The sequence below is a fragment of the Charadrius vociferus genome, unplaced genomic scaffold (assembly GCF_000708025.1).
Source record: "Charadrius vociferus isolate BGI_N301 unplaced genomic scaffold, ASM70802v2 scaffold450, whole genome shotgun sequence".
Classification (NCBI taxonomy): domain Eukaryota; kingdom Metazoa; phylum Chordata; class Aves; order Charadriiformes; family Charadriidae; genus Charadrius; species Charadrius vociferus.
In genome coordinates, this window is record NW_009646931.1 from 2,582,164 (window position 1) to 2,599,495 (window position 17,332).

The 17,332-nt window shown below is 37.1% G+C and overlaps 1 protein-coding gene across 1 annotated transcript in view; it reads right to left on the reverse strand.

Moving 5' to 3' along the window:
* SLC1A3 (solute carrier family 1 (glial high affinity glutamate transporter), member 3) overlaps nucleotides 1-17,332 on the reverse strand; it is a 65,589-nt gene that overhangs the window by 4,263 nt on the left and 43,994 nt on the right. Inside the window, 5 exon segments of the mRNA XM_009894679.1 lie at nucleotides 2,052-2,098; nucleotides 2,100-2,286; nucleotides 3,935-4,230; nucleotides 13,027-13,069; nucleotides 14,473-14,677. Of these exon segments, the coding sequence (XP_009892981.1) occupies nucleotides 2,052-2,098; nucleotides 2,100-2,286; nucleotides 3,935-4,230; nucleotides 13,027-13,069; nucleotides 14,473-14,677 (778 nt within the window).

The following is a 17,332-nucleotide window of genomic DNA, read 5'->3' on the forward strand; positions in this document are numbered from 1 at the left end:
GAAGGGAACAGGAAAAGCAAGAAAGTGCAGGGGTTGAGATTAAAAAAAAAAATTAATAAGTGAAGGGTAAGTGGAAGAAAAGAGCAAGAAAACAAATCAAAACAAGTGATGAAAAGGCAATCACTCACCACATGCCACAGGTAGACCAATGCCAGCCAGCTCCTGAGTAAAAGATGACTAGTCTCCCTCAAATCCCCTCTTCCCCTTCGTATTGCTGAGCATGATGGTATAGGGCATAGAATATCTCTTTGGTTAGTTCAGGTCATCTGCCTGGTTGTGTGCCTTCCCAACCTGTTCCACACCCCTCATTCTACTCACGGCAGGGGCAGAGTGAGAAGCAGAGAAGGCCTTGATGCTGTGCAAACACCGTTCAGCAATAGCTAGAACATCAGTGTGTGATCAGTGTTGTTTTGGTCACACATCTAAAACACGGCACCATATGAACTGCGACGAAGAAAATTAACTCTGTCCCAGTCAGGCCCTGTACGCTGCTTGATCTTGTTCCCCTGCTGCTACATCCAAATATGTTATAAATGATAATTTCATTTAAAGAGCAACCCAGTTGAACATATTGGCTTCGTATGCTGCAGGAGTGCCCATTCAGCCCACATGACACCAAGTTCCTTTTCAGAGACACAGCCTCAGAAGGAAGGAAAAGGTGGCCATTTTCTAAGAGCTGCCTGGGCTCTTGGTTATTAAAGAATTATCTCTACATCTGATCACATCAAAGTAAAGAGGTTTTTCCAGACCCAGCAATTCAGATTACTCTGTCTCAGTGACCTCTTCATTGCTAATTACTTAACAGACTTCCATGTCTTTGAAAACTTTATCAATATTGATAAAATAATATTGATAGAATGAAAAGTACAGAAGGGCTGTGGAAGATTGTGCTAGAAAATCTCTTTGATGACAATCAACTTACAGTTAAATTTTAAACAGCTTTTAAATCCACTTGCAGTATAGTATGCTCTCTTGCATCAGTCTAGGTTTTTACTCAGAATCTTGAGCAGCGTCAAGTAGAATGTCTTACAGAAGCTGGAACATATCCTCTTAACACTATTACTGTTACCCACCAAAGTTGTAGTTTCATTTTATTTTCTCTTAAACTATGCTGACTGGCATTAGTTTTTTTATCATCTTTTAATCCTTATTCTTTAAATCATTATTAATCAAATTCCCTTTTAGGCATTCCACAAATTTGAAAGGATTGGCATCAAAACGTCAAAAGTGAAATTAGTAATTGTCCCTCTCTACCCATTAATGTATTGTCATAACTTTTTTAAGTCCTCAAGAGCTTTTTCAGTTATACAAAACTTAGTCAGATCTACATTAATGGTCACAATAGCTTCTCATCCAGATCTTCAAAATAATCCCAAATACCAGGGACTTGAATTTGGTATATGGAATGTCTGACTTAAAACTTCTGTCTTTAGGAAACGCTTTTAAAATCTATTAACATGAAAAGTGTTTTATAAAAGGTCATATGGTATAGAAATGTATATTTGATTACAATAATGTTTCCTTTCATTATAGATGCAAATAGGTTTTTTTATTCATATGACGTACCTATGAATTCATCAACAAAGAGCAAAAGTATCATCTCTGTTGCAGGTTGTATATCCATCACTGGATATCAGGGTTTTGAGCACAGAACGTCAGCTGCCAATAAGGGCACTTAAGCTCTCTCAGAATTGCCTCTGAACTTTCCTGTTTGCTGCTCCATTTTGCAGGCACATCCTTTGTCAGCTGGATCCTTTGCCAGCAAGCCATTACAGACTACTTAAAAATCTCAAACACCAAGGCTGATCAAAGTCACAAGGGTTCCGGCCATACAGTCTGCATCACCAGATTCATTTCATTGGGGTTCTTATAGAAAATAGAGTTCAAGTCAATATAATGGTAAAAATTATCTCTGTTGGAGAGCAGCGGAACTGAAAAAAAGTGCCCAAGTGAATACCTGAATACAGAGTTAACCAGTTACATTAGGCAAAGTTCTTTCTCAAACCAGTAATGTTATAAAAATGATATGGCCTTAAAAAATTGTATTATACCTGGAAGACGTTCCCAAAGCTGTGACTAATGCCTGGATTAGGCCTCCAAATAAATACCCAAGGGTTTTTACGAGTGATCAGGAAGTAGAGAAGAGGTAGGACAATGACAGCATGAATTAGCAAACCGATGATAACCGTTACAGTATACATGGCAAGCTGACCACCAATCACACCCATATCTTCCATCTCAACAATTTTTCCGGCAATCAAGAAGAGGATTCCAAGCGGAGCATACCTGCAAACAAGAAATCACATCAGTATTGTAATGAACAAAGTAGAAATTCACTTCCCCATCCATACCTGTTGTGTCTATATGCATGCATGAATGTGGGATTTCACTGTTAGGATGAATACGATTATTCAGAAGCAGTTCAAGAGTTTAACCCTTTAACTCTTAACAGGTCAACCTGCGTTAAACCACCACAGTGAATGTTTCTGATAGGCTCCGTTGGATTCAGGATCTGGTAAGGATTTCAAGATGTATACTATGCCTTTCAGACACAAAGGGAGACAAGCTCCCTTTGGAATTCAAGTGTCATTTACAAGCTAGTTTAGCCAATTCTGTTATGATTATGTCTGTATGAAGAAAGGCTCAGCCGACATAGTTGCAGACTATGCCACATGTCCAGTTCTATTATCGCACCAGTGCTGTTTCTTATGTTGTTAGGGAAGGAACTCACACAGAAGGCTGGTAACTCCTGATGGTTACAAGCCCTTTTGTCCAGTGGGACAGTGGATAAATACTTTAGCATGAAGCCATCTATATGACAGAGGTTAGTTGCATTGTGGGGCAGCAACAAAGGTGGTGTGATCTGCTTTTTTCTATTGGTAAGCGCAACTACAGATGAAGAAAGACGTAGTGCTGAGCATAAAACTCTAACATAATTCTGCTGCAGCTGAACTTTTGGTACAGCCTTATTTCTATAAATGTCCACTTGTCTTTTCACACTAAATTACCACAGAACAAAATTTATCCAGCATATTTCAACTGCACTTTAAGCCATCAAATCCATGTAGAATGTTCTCAGAAGTAACAATTCTCATCCACTCTTTATCATCTTAAGTATGCTTGTAAAGAAGGAGAAAAGATTTTTGCTTTGTATAGATGTTTTCCTGGCAGAATAGAATTTTAGTTACTGAAAAAATATACTTATTTTTAGTTTTGTGTCTAGTACTGCAACTTATGTTGTGTGTGCTCTTGGGTAGGCTTTTGGAGTTGATTTGTTTGTTTGTTTGCTTTCCGTAGGAAAGTAGGCAACAAGACATCAATTCTTTTCTTAACTAATGTCCTCCGTGAGACATAATGAATCTTAATTGTTGAAAAGACTTTATACCTAATGTTTGAAGGAAAATGTATTGGTGTTATTTACCTACTGATCACAAAAAAGTAAGTAGGAAAGTTATGTGTATGTGTAAACAGTGCAGCTACAATGCAAGGACATATGTATACACTACACAATTCAGGAACCAGTTGTGTTGGAAACTAATGATAACAAGGTCTTGCTGTATAGAAATAAGATTATGGGAGTCATTTGTCGGTTTCCTTTAGTGAAGTCAGATTAGGATATAAGGAAACTTTGATAGCATACTGTTGTGATTGCTATCCTTATGAAAACATAGAATGGCTCTGTATAAGCTTAGCAAGTTCTGCCACAGACCGTGATTTTTCTCATGTCAAAAGCTAAACACACTGGAAGAGTAGATATGTTTGGGCAAATTGTTGACATACAGAATTAAAGTTCTTTGGTACATTTATGAAAAAAACTACAAGGTAGTTATGATCTTATTGTCTGACTTCCTGCCAAACAGACTCTTGCTATCCAGTGCCTTACTGTGATGAAAAAACAGTAACTTAAAATGGAATTTACCAAAGAGGCACTTACCACATGATTAGAGCTACCAATCTCATGATAGCTTCGTTAAGGCTATCAAAGAAGTCTTTTAATGCCTGACCTTGCTCCTTCATGCTTCCAATCACCAGGCCAAAGCTTATTGAGAAAACCACCAATCCAAGTGCATTCACTCCATTTACAGAACCTGGAACAGGAACTATTTCCTCTTTCATTCGGGTGAGGGTTTCCATTGCTTCTGACACATTGCTTATTATGGAAGCCACTGTGGATGTGTCATTGGATGGAATATTTACTTTAAACATTCTCTTTTCATAGTTAGTTTTGAACTGTTAAAACAAAAATAAAAGACAGATAGGAACTTTGTGAATTGTAGCAAAGGTAAAATCACACATTAAATTATTATTTACTAGTGTAGGACATTTGAATTCTTTGTGTAATATTTGTTGGTAAAATGTACTGTGATGAAAACATGGCTTTGCTGAAAGCAACAAAAATCCACATTAGCTTCAAAAGCTAAATCTTCACCTCTAGCTTCCAAAACTTACTTTCTCAGAAATATGTCAAAATCAAAGGTGCAGGTTTTTCATGCTAATGTGTTTTGTGACAAGACTATTGAGTCTTAGTTTGCATTTTTATAAGTTGCTATTTTTCCCAACAACATATTTCAAACTGTTAAATAAATATGTCTCTTTTGGCTAATGAAAATATTTTCATATGGTCTGGAGTTTCCTTACTTTTTCATCTTTTTGAATTAGAAAAAATTAGATTGAAAGTAACTTAAATATAACGTACTTCTCTTTTCCTTCACTATGGCAAAGCCATTAATTTTCTCTGCTTTGCAGTAACAAATCACCACTTTTCTTAATTAAGAAAAGGGTTCTACCTTAAATGGTTCCATTATGGAATGGGCAAATTAATTTCAAAATCTCAATATGCTCCTAAACATCTGATTTGAAAAACAGTCTTTCACCACCTAATGCTTTTCCAAAGAGAAATGTGCATCCTGAATATTTCTGTCTGGGCTCAAAAAGCCCTGCAGCTCTGTACTGATTAAACTCTGTTGAACACAAAGAATACTAAATATGACTAGAAAATGTTTCAGGATGCTATATACCCTACTAAAGCAATGGGATGCTGGTATCAGACTTATTCAGCAACTTTGGGTTTTTATTCTTTTGGGCCTGCCAACAAAAGACAAATACTAAGTCCAGGAGCTGCAGTATTATTAGTAATATCTGGAGTCTGTTGTGCACTCTTAAGTATTTGAGTGAAATGGAGTACTTGTGACTAAGGTGGGAAACCCAAATATCACCATCTATCAACACTGACCTAATTTTCTGATATTTTCTGTAGCTGAGTAGTTTTAATGCACTCCTTCCACATATTTGCTGTATCCCCCTGAAGGCTTTAAGTCTTTCAGAATTTCAAATAAAACTTGCTTACAGGAGATTTATGGAAACTTTCTGAATAAGATGCAGCAGAATGAATCTCCGTGGAGGTCAGATATTCTTGAGTTTTAAATGAAATTTGCTAAAACATTTTAAGATTGGGGCTGTGGTTGGAGGAGACAGATGAGCTTTTTGAACACTTGGCTGACACGGAAAAACCCAGTTCCACTCCCTTACCCACTCACATCCAACTTGTGATACTTTCTCCTCTGGGTCAGTTCTATTTTGATCTCTCAGTGAGCCAATTCTTCTTTTTAAATTGGCAGAAAACTTACCAAGCAAAAAAAAAGTGGCCATTTTGGGATAAAGGCTATGGAGGTGAACCTGACTGATTTGGACATGAATCACTGCCTGCTGAATGCCAGAGAGGGCAAAAACTGAGACTGGAACTGTGCAGCCAGGGGAGGAGGGTATGGGCTTGCTTCTTTACCTGACAGAGAGGTATTACAGTGGAAATGGAAATTTTCTAGAAGTTCCTACTAACGGGTTTTTAATTCAGTCCTGACAAGAATGTTAAAATAGTGCCCAACACTGTACATTCAGACACTCTAATTCTTTTTTTTTTTCATTTTTTAATGTGTACAGGTATGATAATTATGTTATATGTGTATGTTTTATTACTGGTTTTCAGTAGAAAAAAAAAAAACGTAGGCAAATATTCCTTAATACAAATAGCTGAAGGGTGTAATTTTGCTGAACTTCTGGGCATACAGATTAGATGAACAAAAAAGCAAGCTGCTTAATGAGGACTGGAATTAAAGTCTAGTTTCCTACCAAATTTCCTATTAGTTTCCTACTTTCCCTAGACACATCATAACTGCCTTGATCCTGATTCTCCTCCATTACCCTCAGGTCCTTCTTTCATTCCTACCTGTTTGACTAGGTCAAAAGCAGCATGTGATACGGCTGTTAGACAGTGTTAGATGTGTGCTGCCTGGGTGGCTGCTACTGCCTCTTGGAACAGGCCACGAGCTAAGTCATAAACCACTTTTCTTTCAGTGGCAGCAAAGTCTTCATTTGTCTGACAATCGCCCCCCCTCATGTCAAATTAGGTTGGAATTGGCCATCGGGCTCAAAAATTAAGATGGGACTGAGAAGTTGGGCAGCTACAGGGGAGAAAGCACAATCACATGAAGTTTTTTAACTTAAAAAACCCCAATTAGAACTCATTTTAGGTTGTAATAAGTTGTAATAATACTACTTCTTTTTTGTGCTGATTCTGGAATTTTGTTCCAGGAGGAAGATGCCTTTAATTGTTTATTAGTTAAGTCTCTTCAGGGGTATAATATGAATTTTAGGACCTCACTTAGCAAAGTCCATTTCCATTTCAGCTACTAGGCTGGTTTATAGATATATAGTTCTTATCAGTTGACTTACCCTGTTGGTTGGGCTTAAGTATGCAGAAATGTTACTAGGGAGAACAGTCTTTCTAGAACCCTTCCAGAGCAGAGGAGAAATGGTCTGTTTAGAGTGAGATCCAAAATGGGAATCTGAGCAACAGGAATCAGAGCAACTTTATTTGCTCTGGGACAGTCACTTCATCTAGCCTTTCTCTCATTATTGCTAAATGAGGGTAGGGATAACTCTGTGGATGTCTGTCTTCTTATGCCCAAAGTTGTCTATCAAATTCATGAGAAGGTTCCTGGTGAAGCAAAAGAAATTAAAAAAAAAAACCAACCACGGAAATGCAAAGGAGATATGTAAGAAGGCAAAAGTGTAGGTTGAGTTTTATCCTCGTTAGTGCTTTTTCAGATGACACTGAAGGCAAATACAAGTTTGCTTGGCCACCACAAAACAAATTTTCTGGATGTAGAATGGCGAAAAAGCCAATGGCTCATAGGAAGTGATGGGATGAAAGACCACCTTCAGGATGGTAGAAAATGTCAAGTTTTGAAATAGGTGAGTTAATAGCTGAGTTGACTATTACTGCACTGCAGAGAAAGCGGTAGTAAGAGATCATTTTGTGAGCTTTTATGAGATTCCTACTCTCAGGCAGATCTCTGTGGTGGGAATCAGTTATCAGCTGTTCGTGTAGCTCAAACTGACATTTTAATATCACTCTCTGATTCTGCAGATCCTCTTTCTTTTGCAATAGTCAGTTATGGAAGAATTTAGACAGAGAAAAACTGCACATGTAACAGATTGTAGGCTTAAGGGTCTCAGAAGAGCCAGTCGTGTTTTACTAGAAGTCCACACACCTACACTTATAATATGTGATGGGCTAGACAACATCACTGAAGTCCTGTCATTTCTGAGGGTGTTTGGTGTATTTTGTCTCCAGGCAGAGGTATTTTTGCCTGGTAAGATTCTAGATGCAAAATACTCATAATTTTTCCTTAACTCATGTGTAGAGAACACAATTACGAGCAAGGTAAATATTATTTGGAACATACTAATACTAATAACTTTCTATGAACAACCTTATCTGCAGGTAAAATATGAAAATAATGGCATTTCTGGACTCTTTTACAAGACACAGTGCTAATGAACAGCTTTAATTTTAATTAAGGTATCTCATTATGAAATAGACAATATAATTACTTTGTTGCGTAATATAATGAATTAATTGTTTACAATTTTCTTATTATTTTGTTTTATTTAGTAGTACAAGATAACCACAGTCATTTGACTTGACTATATTGCATGACTTTTTAAGAAGCAACTTTATAACACGGCAGTAGCACATTCCAGTGGTTAGCTTGCAGACAAGGTAATTGCATGGGTAACTGCTCTGAAAACTCATAATTTACTGCCAGTATTCTGAGTTGGTATAATTAAGACTGTCTGCGCTAAGTCTGTATGATGATGTAGTTTTTAATGAATGATGATTTTAAAAGCAACAAGTTTGCTTAAATGCAAGCCTAAAAATGAAAAGAAATGAAAATAAGGCAGTGATGTCCCACCTTCCTAGTTATTTTTTTTCTCTTCTTTCCTTATGGACATGTGTGAAAGAATTCTAAATTGCCTGCAGAAGAGCTGATGACACAGGTTAAAATATATCTAAACTAGCCAAAATTAACATGAGGAATAGACAGCATATATTAGTTAGTATTCATGTATGGATGTGTGATTAACACTTCCAATCCTCTTGATAAGGATGAGTTCAGGAAAGAACATTTAACTAAAAATATCTCAGAAGAAATGTAGTTATCAGAGGCACCTTTCCAGTTCTTTAAGCTTCAGCTGGCATCAAATCGCACCTAGTCACAACAGAATGACCCTCCCCAAATTGTTAGACTGGTTCTGTTTCTTTCGACATCACAGGTTCGCTTGTGTTTCTTTTGTCTTTTGGTATATCCCCAGAGCACAAGATGTTAAAAAGCAGTATCCGCTTAACAAGCAGACTGCTGACAACTCTTTAGCCCCAGGCTAGGTAGCACTTTTGAATTTAACAGAGAAGACATAATGGCCAGAGCTGAAAGATAAAACCAAAGATTTCTTTAAATATCCCTAAACTGGGGCGAATATAGTGGTATAGAGAAAATTTTGAACAAAGTAATGTAGTTTTAGGTAAGTGTGGAATGTTTATCTGATGTCAGTCTTTTCAGATTCTCCCGTTACTGATAAAAAACACAAAAGCCTGCAAAAGATCAGTGAAGGCAGCAACATATGTCATATGGAAATAACCAGCATCAGAAGGTATGCTGTTTGGATTAACAGTTTGGTGTTTCCAGTGATCCCTATCTGCGACTGATTTAATTGGAGGAGGTTCTGATAGAGACAGGATGCCAACAGGACTTTGGTCTTTCACCATGACAGAGGGAGTAACTGGTGAAGAATAGAGTGAGACTGAAGTTCAATGCTTTCTAGATTATTCTTCTCAACTTGACCTGCTAGCCAAGGGTGGCTTTTTGTCCCAGTAGGCTTTCCTGGGGCATGGGGCTGAATGCCACCAGGTAAACCTGAAATGATTCTGCCAATTCTCAGCTGAAAGGTTTGAATGGAAGGATTTCCTTAGCTTTTCTGTGGGCTCCCTTTCTCTCCTATAGGGCCTCCTCCTGGCTTCTGAGATCCACAATGCAGGGTCCTTTTTGGAGGTGAAGGGGCATTTTCTTCCACCACTCTTCCTGTTTCTGGAGAGGATAATGTGCAAAGAAGGAGGAGAAGAAGCAAGAGGAGGCAGCTTTGTTTGCCTTACAGACTTTCTGGGAAAGAAGACCAGGAAAGGGCATCCAAAGAACCAGAAGACTGAACGAGAAGCAGCAGAAAATTTAGAAAGATTCTTCCTAATTAAGTCTTGAGGTCCCAGTCTTCATCCATGACTCTTCTCCCAGCAGCAATCCTATAAAGGCTTTCCCAGCTCCTTCCAGAAGTCCTCCCTACTTTGGTTAGCCTCTCCACACAGCTCCATTTCGTTTTGCAGGAGAGCAATTCCACATCCAGAAAACTAATTTTACTTCACTAGAAGTAATTATGCAAAGTAAAGTACCATTTTTCACATCTTGGTGTTACAAAATTTGAGTAACAGTTGGTATTTTTAGGTTAAAAACTTCAGAAATTATAGTTGGTCCTGTGTGTTAGTGGAGCTGTTTTGGGAAGTGCTTGCTATTGATGAGGAAAGTAACAGGTTCAAAACTTGGTGTGAGTACTAACATAGTCATTAGAGGACCTGTCTGCTGGCCGTGGTGAGAAAGAAAGAAAAACCTTCCAGAGGGTTCCAATGCAGATCTCTGTCAGGAAAGGAACCTGCCTAAGGATGCTATAAGACAGAATCTGAGCACATAATATATCAAAATATGTTATTTGAATGTGAAGTGTATATGCCAGTGATGATTTCCAGGTGTGCAATGCTGTGGATCAGTATTATGCCTTTGAGTGTGGACAACTATGAGTAGTAGTCTGTTTTGTGTTTGCAAACACAGTGTTACAGAACCAGATTAGTGCCAGATGGATCATCCTTCTTCACAAATATTCTGAGAAACATATGAAAAAACTGATTTAAACTTTTGAAAAGCAAGTTATGGAGTCAGATGGAAAAGCAAGTTATGGAGTCAGATGTACAAAGTCATCTGGATACCTATGAATCTTAGACCTAACTAGTTTCTCCTGTAAAATATGTTTAATTGAACAAATGTGCTACCATCAAGTAACTTATACCTAAAAATCTACAGTTCAGTACGTGATTCAAAAGGTAATAGTATCAGAATGACAGATTTAAAATCCATGTGCTTCAGTAAACATAGGTGCTGCTGAAAGTCATAAAAAACTTTCATGAAACATTTCCTGTTTTTTGAACCATTTTTCAGATGAGAAATACAATACACTTAATGTAAAGATATTGTACAGGACATCTTTAATTAAGAACACAGATTTAGATTAGTCACTGAATCAACTGTCCCGTTGCTGTTGGATACTTTATCAAAATAATTTTTGAAGCGGTATCTTAAAACTGATGAGGTAGTTTGTTCCCACAACTCCTAATTGAACATTTTTCCAGGACCTCACTTTTTGGGTAATGAAGTTTAAAAACCTTACTAATTCTCACTTAAATTCAGCTGTAGTGATTTCCATTTGCTCTTGTATAAACAATTTTCTTTATCTTACACAGCTCTGTTCCTGCTTTGCTTTTTCTACCTGAAGAGTTTTTAAGTCAAGCTTCTTTTTGCTTTATATGCTGTGTTCTTTTGATAATCCCAGCAACTCCTCTCTCCATTGTGCTCACTTTGCATGAATCTTCCTATGAATGTAATGTCCAGACAGTCACATTACTCTGACTTTATTTCCTCTCTTGGAGTTATGTCACCTAATATATCATTGAGCTGAATTCCAGGGTTTGGTGGTTTTTTTCTTCTTTCTGACAATGATTTCCCATCTCAAAGCAGAAATTACTGTTAGTCTCTAAATGTTTATTTCACGTGTGATGAAGAGGTACAAAGAGATAACCAAAAATGTCAATGTCTGCAAGAGCCAATTCACTTTGTCGTTGTGTATTACAGTGTGCTAGGGACATACCACCTTCTTTGGCATTGTTATATATATTAATACAAAGTGCTTTGACCTTCTTGTCATCTGTACATTTCATTGTGTGCAACTCATGTCGATGTCATTCATAAAAATATCAATTGAGATATGCTCAGTCCTTCAGCAACTTCCATTTTTATCTCCACAAATTTTACTATTTTTACAGTAATACTATCCTCTGCTCAGCTATTTCACTTTCCTCATATTAAAAACTCTGATTTACAGAAGTCCAGAGAGATTAGATCCATTGCACTTCTGTGGCACCAAAAAAAAAAAAAAAATTGTAAAAGAAAAAAAAAGAAGAAAAATAAGCAATCTTGTGGAAAAAAAGAAGGAAGGTTATTCTGGTACAATCTATATTTCAGAAACCTGTGTTATTCTTTTTTTTTTTTTTTTCATTTATTTTTCATTTTCATTTATTATGAAGGCTATTCTTTCCTTCACGTTACTTACATCCTTCAGTAGAACCAAGATCAAGCTAATAGGTTATTAAATTCCCAAATATTTTTGAAATTGCAATTTGGAAGGCACGATAACTGCTTTCACGAGTTATAGATAATAAGTTCCCCATTTCAGAAATTTATTAAAAATACTTGCTGCTAGATCTATAACTTTATGCCCTAATTCTTTCAGTATTTGCAAATAAAGATCGTATCATTCCCTGACTTTATTACATTAAATTCTTTGAATTTTGTTTCTAGTTTAGATATAGACTTTGTTTTTTCCATACTGCTCTTCTGCATCACTGTCCTGAGTTCATTGTCATTCTTACTGAGAACAGGCATAGCATTTGTTGGTTTTGGACCTGGGTGTAGTTTATCTTTAATCTCAACCAAATCTTTAATCTAGAAAGTCAGTGCTTTTTATTTGTCTCTGTTTATATAACTAAAGAAAATGTTACTGTTTCTTTTCAATTCTTTTGCAAGATTTAACTCAGCTGGACTTTGGAACGTTTCTACTTTATCGTCTTGCTTCTTGACCTCCACATTTCAGCTTTTTTTTTATTGCTACAGCAATAACTGGTAAATAATATCAGTTCAAGATTGTCTGTGGGGCCAATATGGAGCAATCAGATTATGGAAATGCACATTGTAGGTTTCACTGAATCTATACTGTTCTCCTTTGAAATAAGGAATGTGACTAATTACCATTATTTTCTCCGTAGAACAGTTAAGGTTAAGACCAGGATAATGATTGAGGAATTTGGGAAGCAACATAGAATGAGCATTCTTATGCACTCCTATCATAGGTGACAGGAAATCCCCTCGTTTGATTTTGTTATTGATGTCCACAAAATTGTTGCCTCTGTTTTGAACCTATGCACATTTCTCACATGACATTCTTGAACTTCTTCCAGTCTTTGTACAGATGGTGCATATCTCAGTATCTTATAATTTAACAGAAGACTGTTTTTGAAAAGTAAATTCTGTACTGACTTCAATGAAGCTTGCTGTGGACTTAAGCATTCGACATTTTGAAGAAATGGTTTGATTTGCTGTGCCAGGTGTGTTTTCTTCAATTCTCATAGCAAATACTGAGCAATTACTGAGAAAACAAAACACAGATTTGGTTGGTTTGGGTTGGGTTTTTTTGGCAGCTGGCAGATTTGTTTCTGTTTTAAGTGCAAGTACATGATATTCCTAAAGAGAATGCTACAACATTTCATTTTCTTACTTTGTTATGATTTAGTTGGAAATAATGAAACATTTTTACCTGTTTAAAGCAAGCTTCCACCAGATTTGGAGGGAACATATTTCTGTGAAAAAGAAAGAAAGTAACATGAGAAGCAATAAGACTAGTAATATCTTAAGCAGGGGCACAGCTAATAAAAGAATTGACCAGCTAATTTTCAAAGGAATCCTATGACAAATATGTAATTATGTATACAGTGAGTAGAGCTTTGCATATAGCATTGGCCTGATTAACTCTATTGGGATGAAAAGTGGTAGGGTTGGATAGATCCTGGCAATTGCAATCTCTGTATCCAATAGTGTATAGTAGGTCTGGCTTTGGAGCAGAATATTAGCTAAATTACCAAATGAACAAAGCTCTGTGGGTCAATGCTGACTTTTAATTTTGTATTTATTAATGCTTTCTGAATCCAGATTAATAAAGAAATTATTATTATTTAATGCATTTCTACTTCTTAAACAATTTTTGCCGTCACGTACCCTAGTACATCGTGAATTTATCACTCAATTTAGAGTCTTGTTGTGATTAAGAAATCAATATTTCTGAAGTTTGAGTATTCTTTAATAATAACACATACACATATACCTATATATGTGTGTGTATACTTGTTACATATGGGTGTTTGTTTGTTTGCTTTCCAGAATAGTGACATTTCTGAGGGAATTAGAAGCAGCCTAACTGAATAAATTTTGAGGAATCTGAGTGCAAACCTCTTCATGGGTCTTTCTGAAGTCCCCCTTCCTGGCAGCATGACTCTTGGAGGCCTTTCTCCATGTCTCTGGCTTCTCCAAATGGGTTAGTGGAACACAAAATTTTGGTGGCTTTACCTGTGGAAAAGCTCCCGAGTTCAAAACCTCAGCTTCCCTACTCCCTGGAATACATCTGTGAAATATTAGCTCTATAAAAGAGACATTGCAGAGTCTCTGAGCAAGGAGAAAACAAGATTTTATATCTGTGACCCTCTATTTCAAGCATTTTACTTGCCTGTTCCTGGAATTTATTTCCCATCCATACAGTTTAACAACTTGAGTAGATGCACCCAGATTGGTGGCTAAAATTCAGAATTAAGATGACTGGCTAAATCAAGGATTCAAGTGAAGTGAGAAAACTGTCAGAAGTTGGAAGTAAAGTAAAGCAGAGGAATTTGGTAATAAGGATTGTGCTATGGAAGGAGGGGAAAAGACCCATGCAGATAGCAGAATAGAAGTCTTTCTTTTGTGCATGAAAGAAAGAATCTTTCTTTGACAAGTAAAAGCAGTTTCTTCCCTTGCAACATCTTGATTTGGAAAGAAATCCATGTATTCTTTTGTAGTGTTGTAGGGGTTAGAGATACTGGCATCACATAGTTGAAAGAAATTTGGCTAGTTTATGCAGTAACTGTCTAAAATTCTCCACATTTGTTCTTGTGTGACTGAATACTACTGTTGTTGCTATTCGTACAGAAAATGTGCAATATCATAGCCATACCTGATTAAATCAAGAAAGGCATCTGCTGCTGTCACTTGCACAATTTTGCCTTCTCTGTGCATGTTTTCTTTAGTACCTTTCCCAGGGTGGATGATGACCACAATGATTATACCAATCAGTACAGCAATGATCGTAGTACTCATGTAGTAGACTACTGCTCGGACTCCCATCTTCCCTGATGCTTTACTATCCAGGGCAGCAATTCCTAGTAGATTTAAGCACAAGGACATTCACCTCATACAGTTGTGAGTAAAGAGTATGAACTCAGCATGATGAAAACGGTTTTGTGGGAAGAGTTTTGATGACCAGTACATTTAAAGATACCCAAGCTAAGTTGGCCCTCTTTTGCAGCTCGTACTGCCACCGTCTTCCCATCCCACCCTTAATGCTTGTTATTACATAATTTTCTATTACCAGAGTTACAAGCTGTAACCAAGGGCTTTGTTAACACTTGGCTAAAAGCAAACATTTTTGGTGTGATGCAGTGTGGCACTTCCTCTATTCCAGTGAACTAATTCATGGGTTTTGGTTAGCATAGTTACCATAGTCTGAAAAATGGGCCTTAGAAATGTGCTGCACCTAATCTGTAATAGTAAGAAAGAAAACTGGGTAGTCTCAAGTAACGCTGATAACATTTGCTACAATTATTGTGTATGAAGAGTTTTCTTCAATCCCTAATGGAATGACCTCAGTTTACCTCTGTCCCAAGCCCTGGGAGTTTAAAACAGATTAAATGCTGTTAGCTTGTTTCAGAAAATTCTTATTATTGTATGAATAAGCATTTAGAGTCTTTTATAAACTTTGCGAAACTTGCGACATTAATCCTAATTCTTGGCTCCTCTTAATGCATGAGGTCTAATGTGAATACTAGGGTGCTCACTATGGCATCTGCTGAAGTTATTTGTTCAACAGATTGCACCAACAGGGCTGCGCTGTGTTTTTTTAAATGAAGGTGCAGTTCTGCCAGGGAATGAGCTCTGAATCCTTGAGAAGCAGTGTTTCATGAGGACTGTCAGAAATGGAAATGCTCCTTCTCTTTCCAAGCAGGTGCAGTTAGGTTCTTCTCCTTAAAATGCCTCTTTGCCCCTCCTGAAGATTTCAAGTAGTCCATAACTTCTCCATCCTTCATCTGGAGGGCTACACCAACAGTGTCAAAACAGTACTGATGCTTCTTGTTGGAATCAAGCTTTCAAAGTGCAGAGTGAAGAAAGAGGTCAGGAAAAGATCGCTTTGCTTTATTACCTCCTCCAATAGAACCCTATATGGCACTGTCTAACCCAGACTTCTGCGGACTGCACACATTTATCCAGATGCCGTCTATAAACATATAAAATATCATAAAAGTTGACCACCTTCTACTCTGGGTACCTATCTCAGAGGAGAAAGCATTTAAAATGAAGCAACAGGACTGCATAATATTAAACAATTTGGAAAAATAAAACTAGAATCATGACCTGGCAAAACTAAATGTTTTCTCAAATCACTGTAGATGTATTGTACTTCTGTCTGTCTTCTAAAGGAGATAATATGTGCTACTGGAGTTACAGTTAAAGTACTCTAGTCACTGATGTAACTGAGATCAAGGCTGTGTTCCAGGCTCTGATCAAATCTTCACAGTATAAAACCAATCACATGCTTCATACTTACCCTTTCATTTCAGCTAGCATTTGCCTGTCATTTCAGCATAAGCCGTTAGACTCAGTAAGATTTGTACCCACAAGATGAATTGCAAAGGGAAATCACTAGATTTGCCCCCTGAATTGCTTGATTTACATGTGTCATTGTAGGGGAAGAACAAAGTCTTACTGGCACTGTAAGGAAGTGGAAGTGGGAATCCAATAATTGAACCACTCGATCCTGCATTTCTCTGCTCAGCTTTTCCATCAGTAAAGCTGGATGATAATGCTTGTGGTAAGTTTGCATTTGTATTTATATTTTGAAATTCTGTGAGAAAAATGGTAAATGCTACCAAGTAATAAATAGTGTTCTTATCTTTGCAAACAGGAAGTAAGTCCTATAGCTCCCTTGTGGATGGAGGATCAATCTTTTTTTTAGAGTCCTCAAAATAATGCAAATGCAAAATAATGAAAATATAATTAAAAATGCATAAAAATAAAGTTGATATTTTTTTTGAGAATTTCAGATCTGCTACTGAGTTGCACAATGTTTATATCAGACAGCATTGGTTACAAATTTTATTTTTAAAGTATCAGTATGTAACTTAAAAAGAAGTTTAATTTTAAAAGGGAAAAATGAATGCATGCACACTAGTCCAGTCAATTTTACATATTTTAATTGCTGTTTTATGGTCTCACTTGCTATTTCTAAAGTAGCAGCAATGGGCTGTGTATTTTTTTCATTTTAGCTAAGATCAGCTTTAAACTTGGTTTACATCTTGAGCATGAAAAAGTTCACCTATATAGTTTGACAGGAAGATTTGGAAAGGCACATGTTAAATTAGTCAGTTCCCAGTATCCTGCCCTTGCCAGGTGCTAGATTCAGTGCTGAGCACTGTCTGGAGGGTTCACCCGCATATGTGCTTGCTGCTTTAACCAAGCCTGATCTTCTTTGTACTCCACATTTGGTACTAGGCTGAGTCTCCTGCGCTCCAGAAATCACCAGGAGTCAGTGTGGGCATATTTTAACACTAAAAGATTGTTGTGTTGAAGGATTAGAGTTTGTGATCCTATCCTCTGTTGGATTGATTCTGGGATTGAGTGGTGAACCATGTGCAAGTGATATGTCAGGGAGCAAGAGTCATGCTCTTTTCTTTATAAACGGCTTTCCAGCTTGGTTCCCTATTATGCACTCTGGCTGTGACTACACAGCCCCTTATTTTAGGTTGCTCAGTCTCATTCCT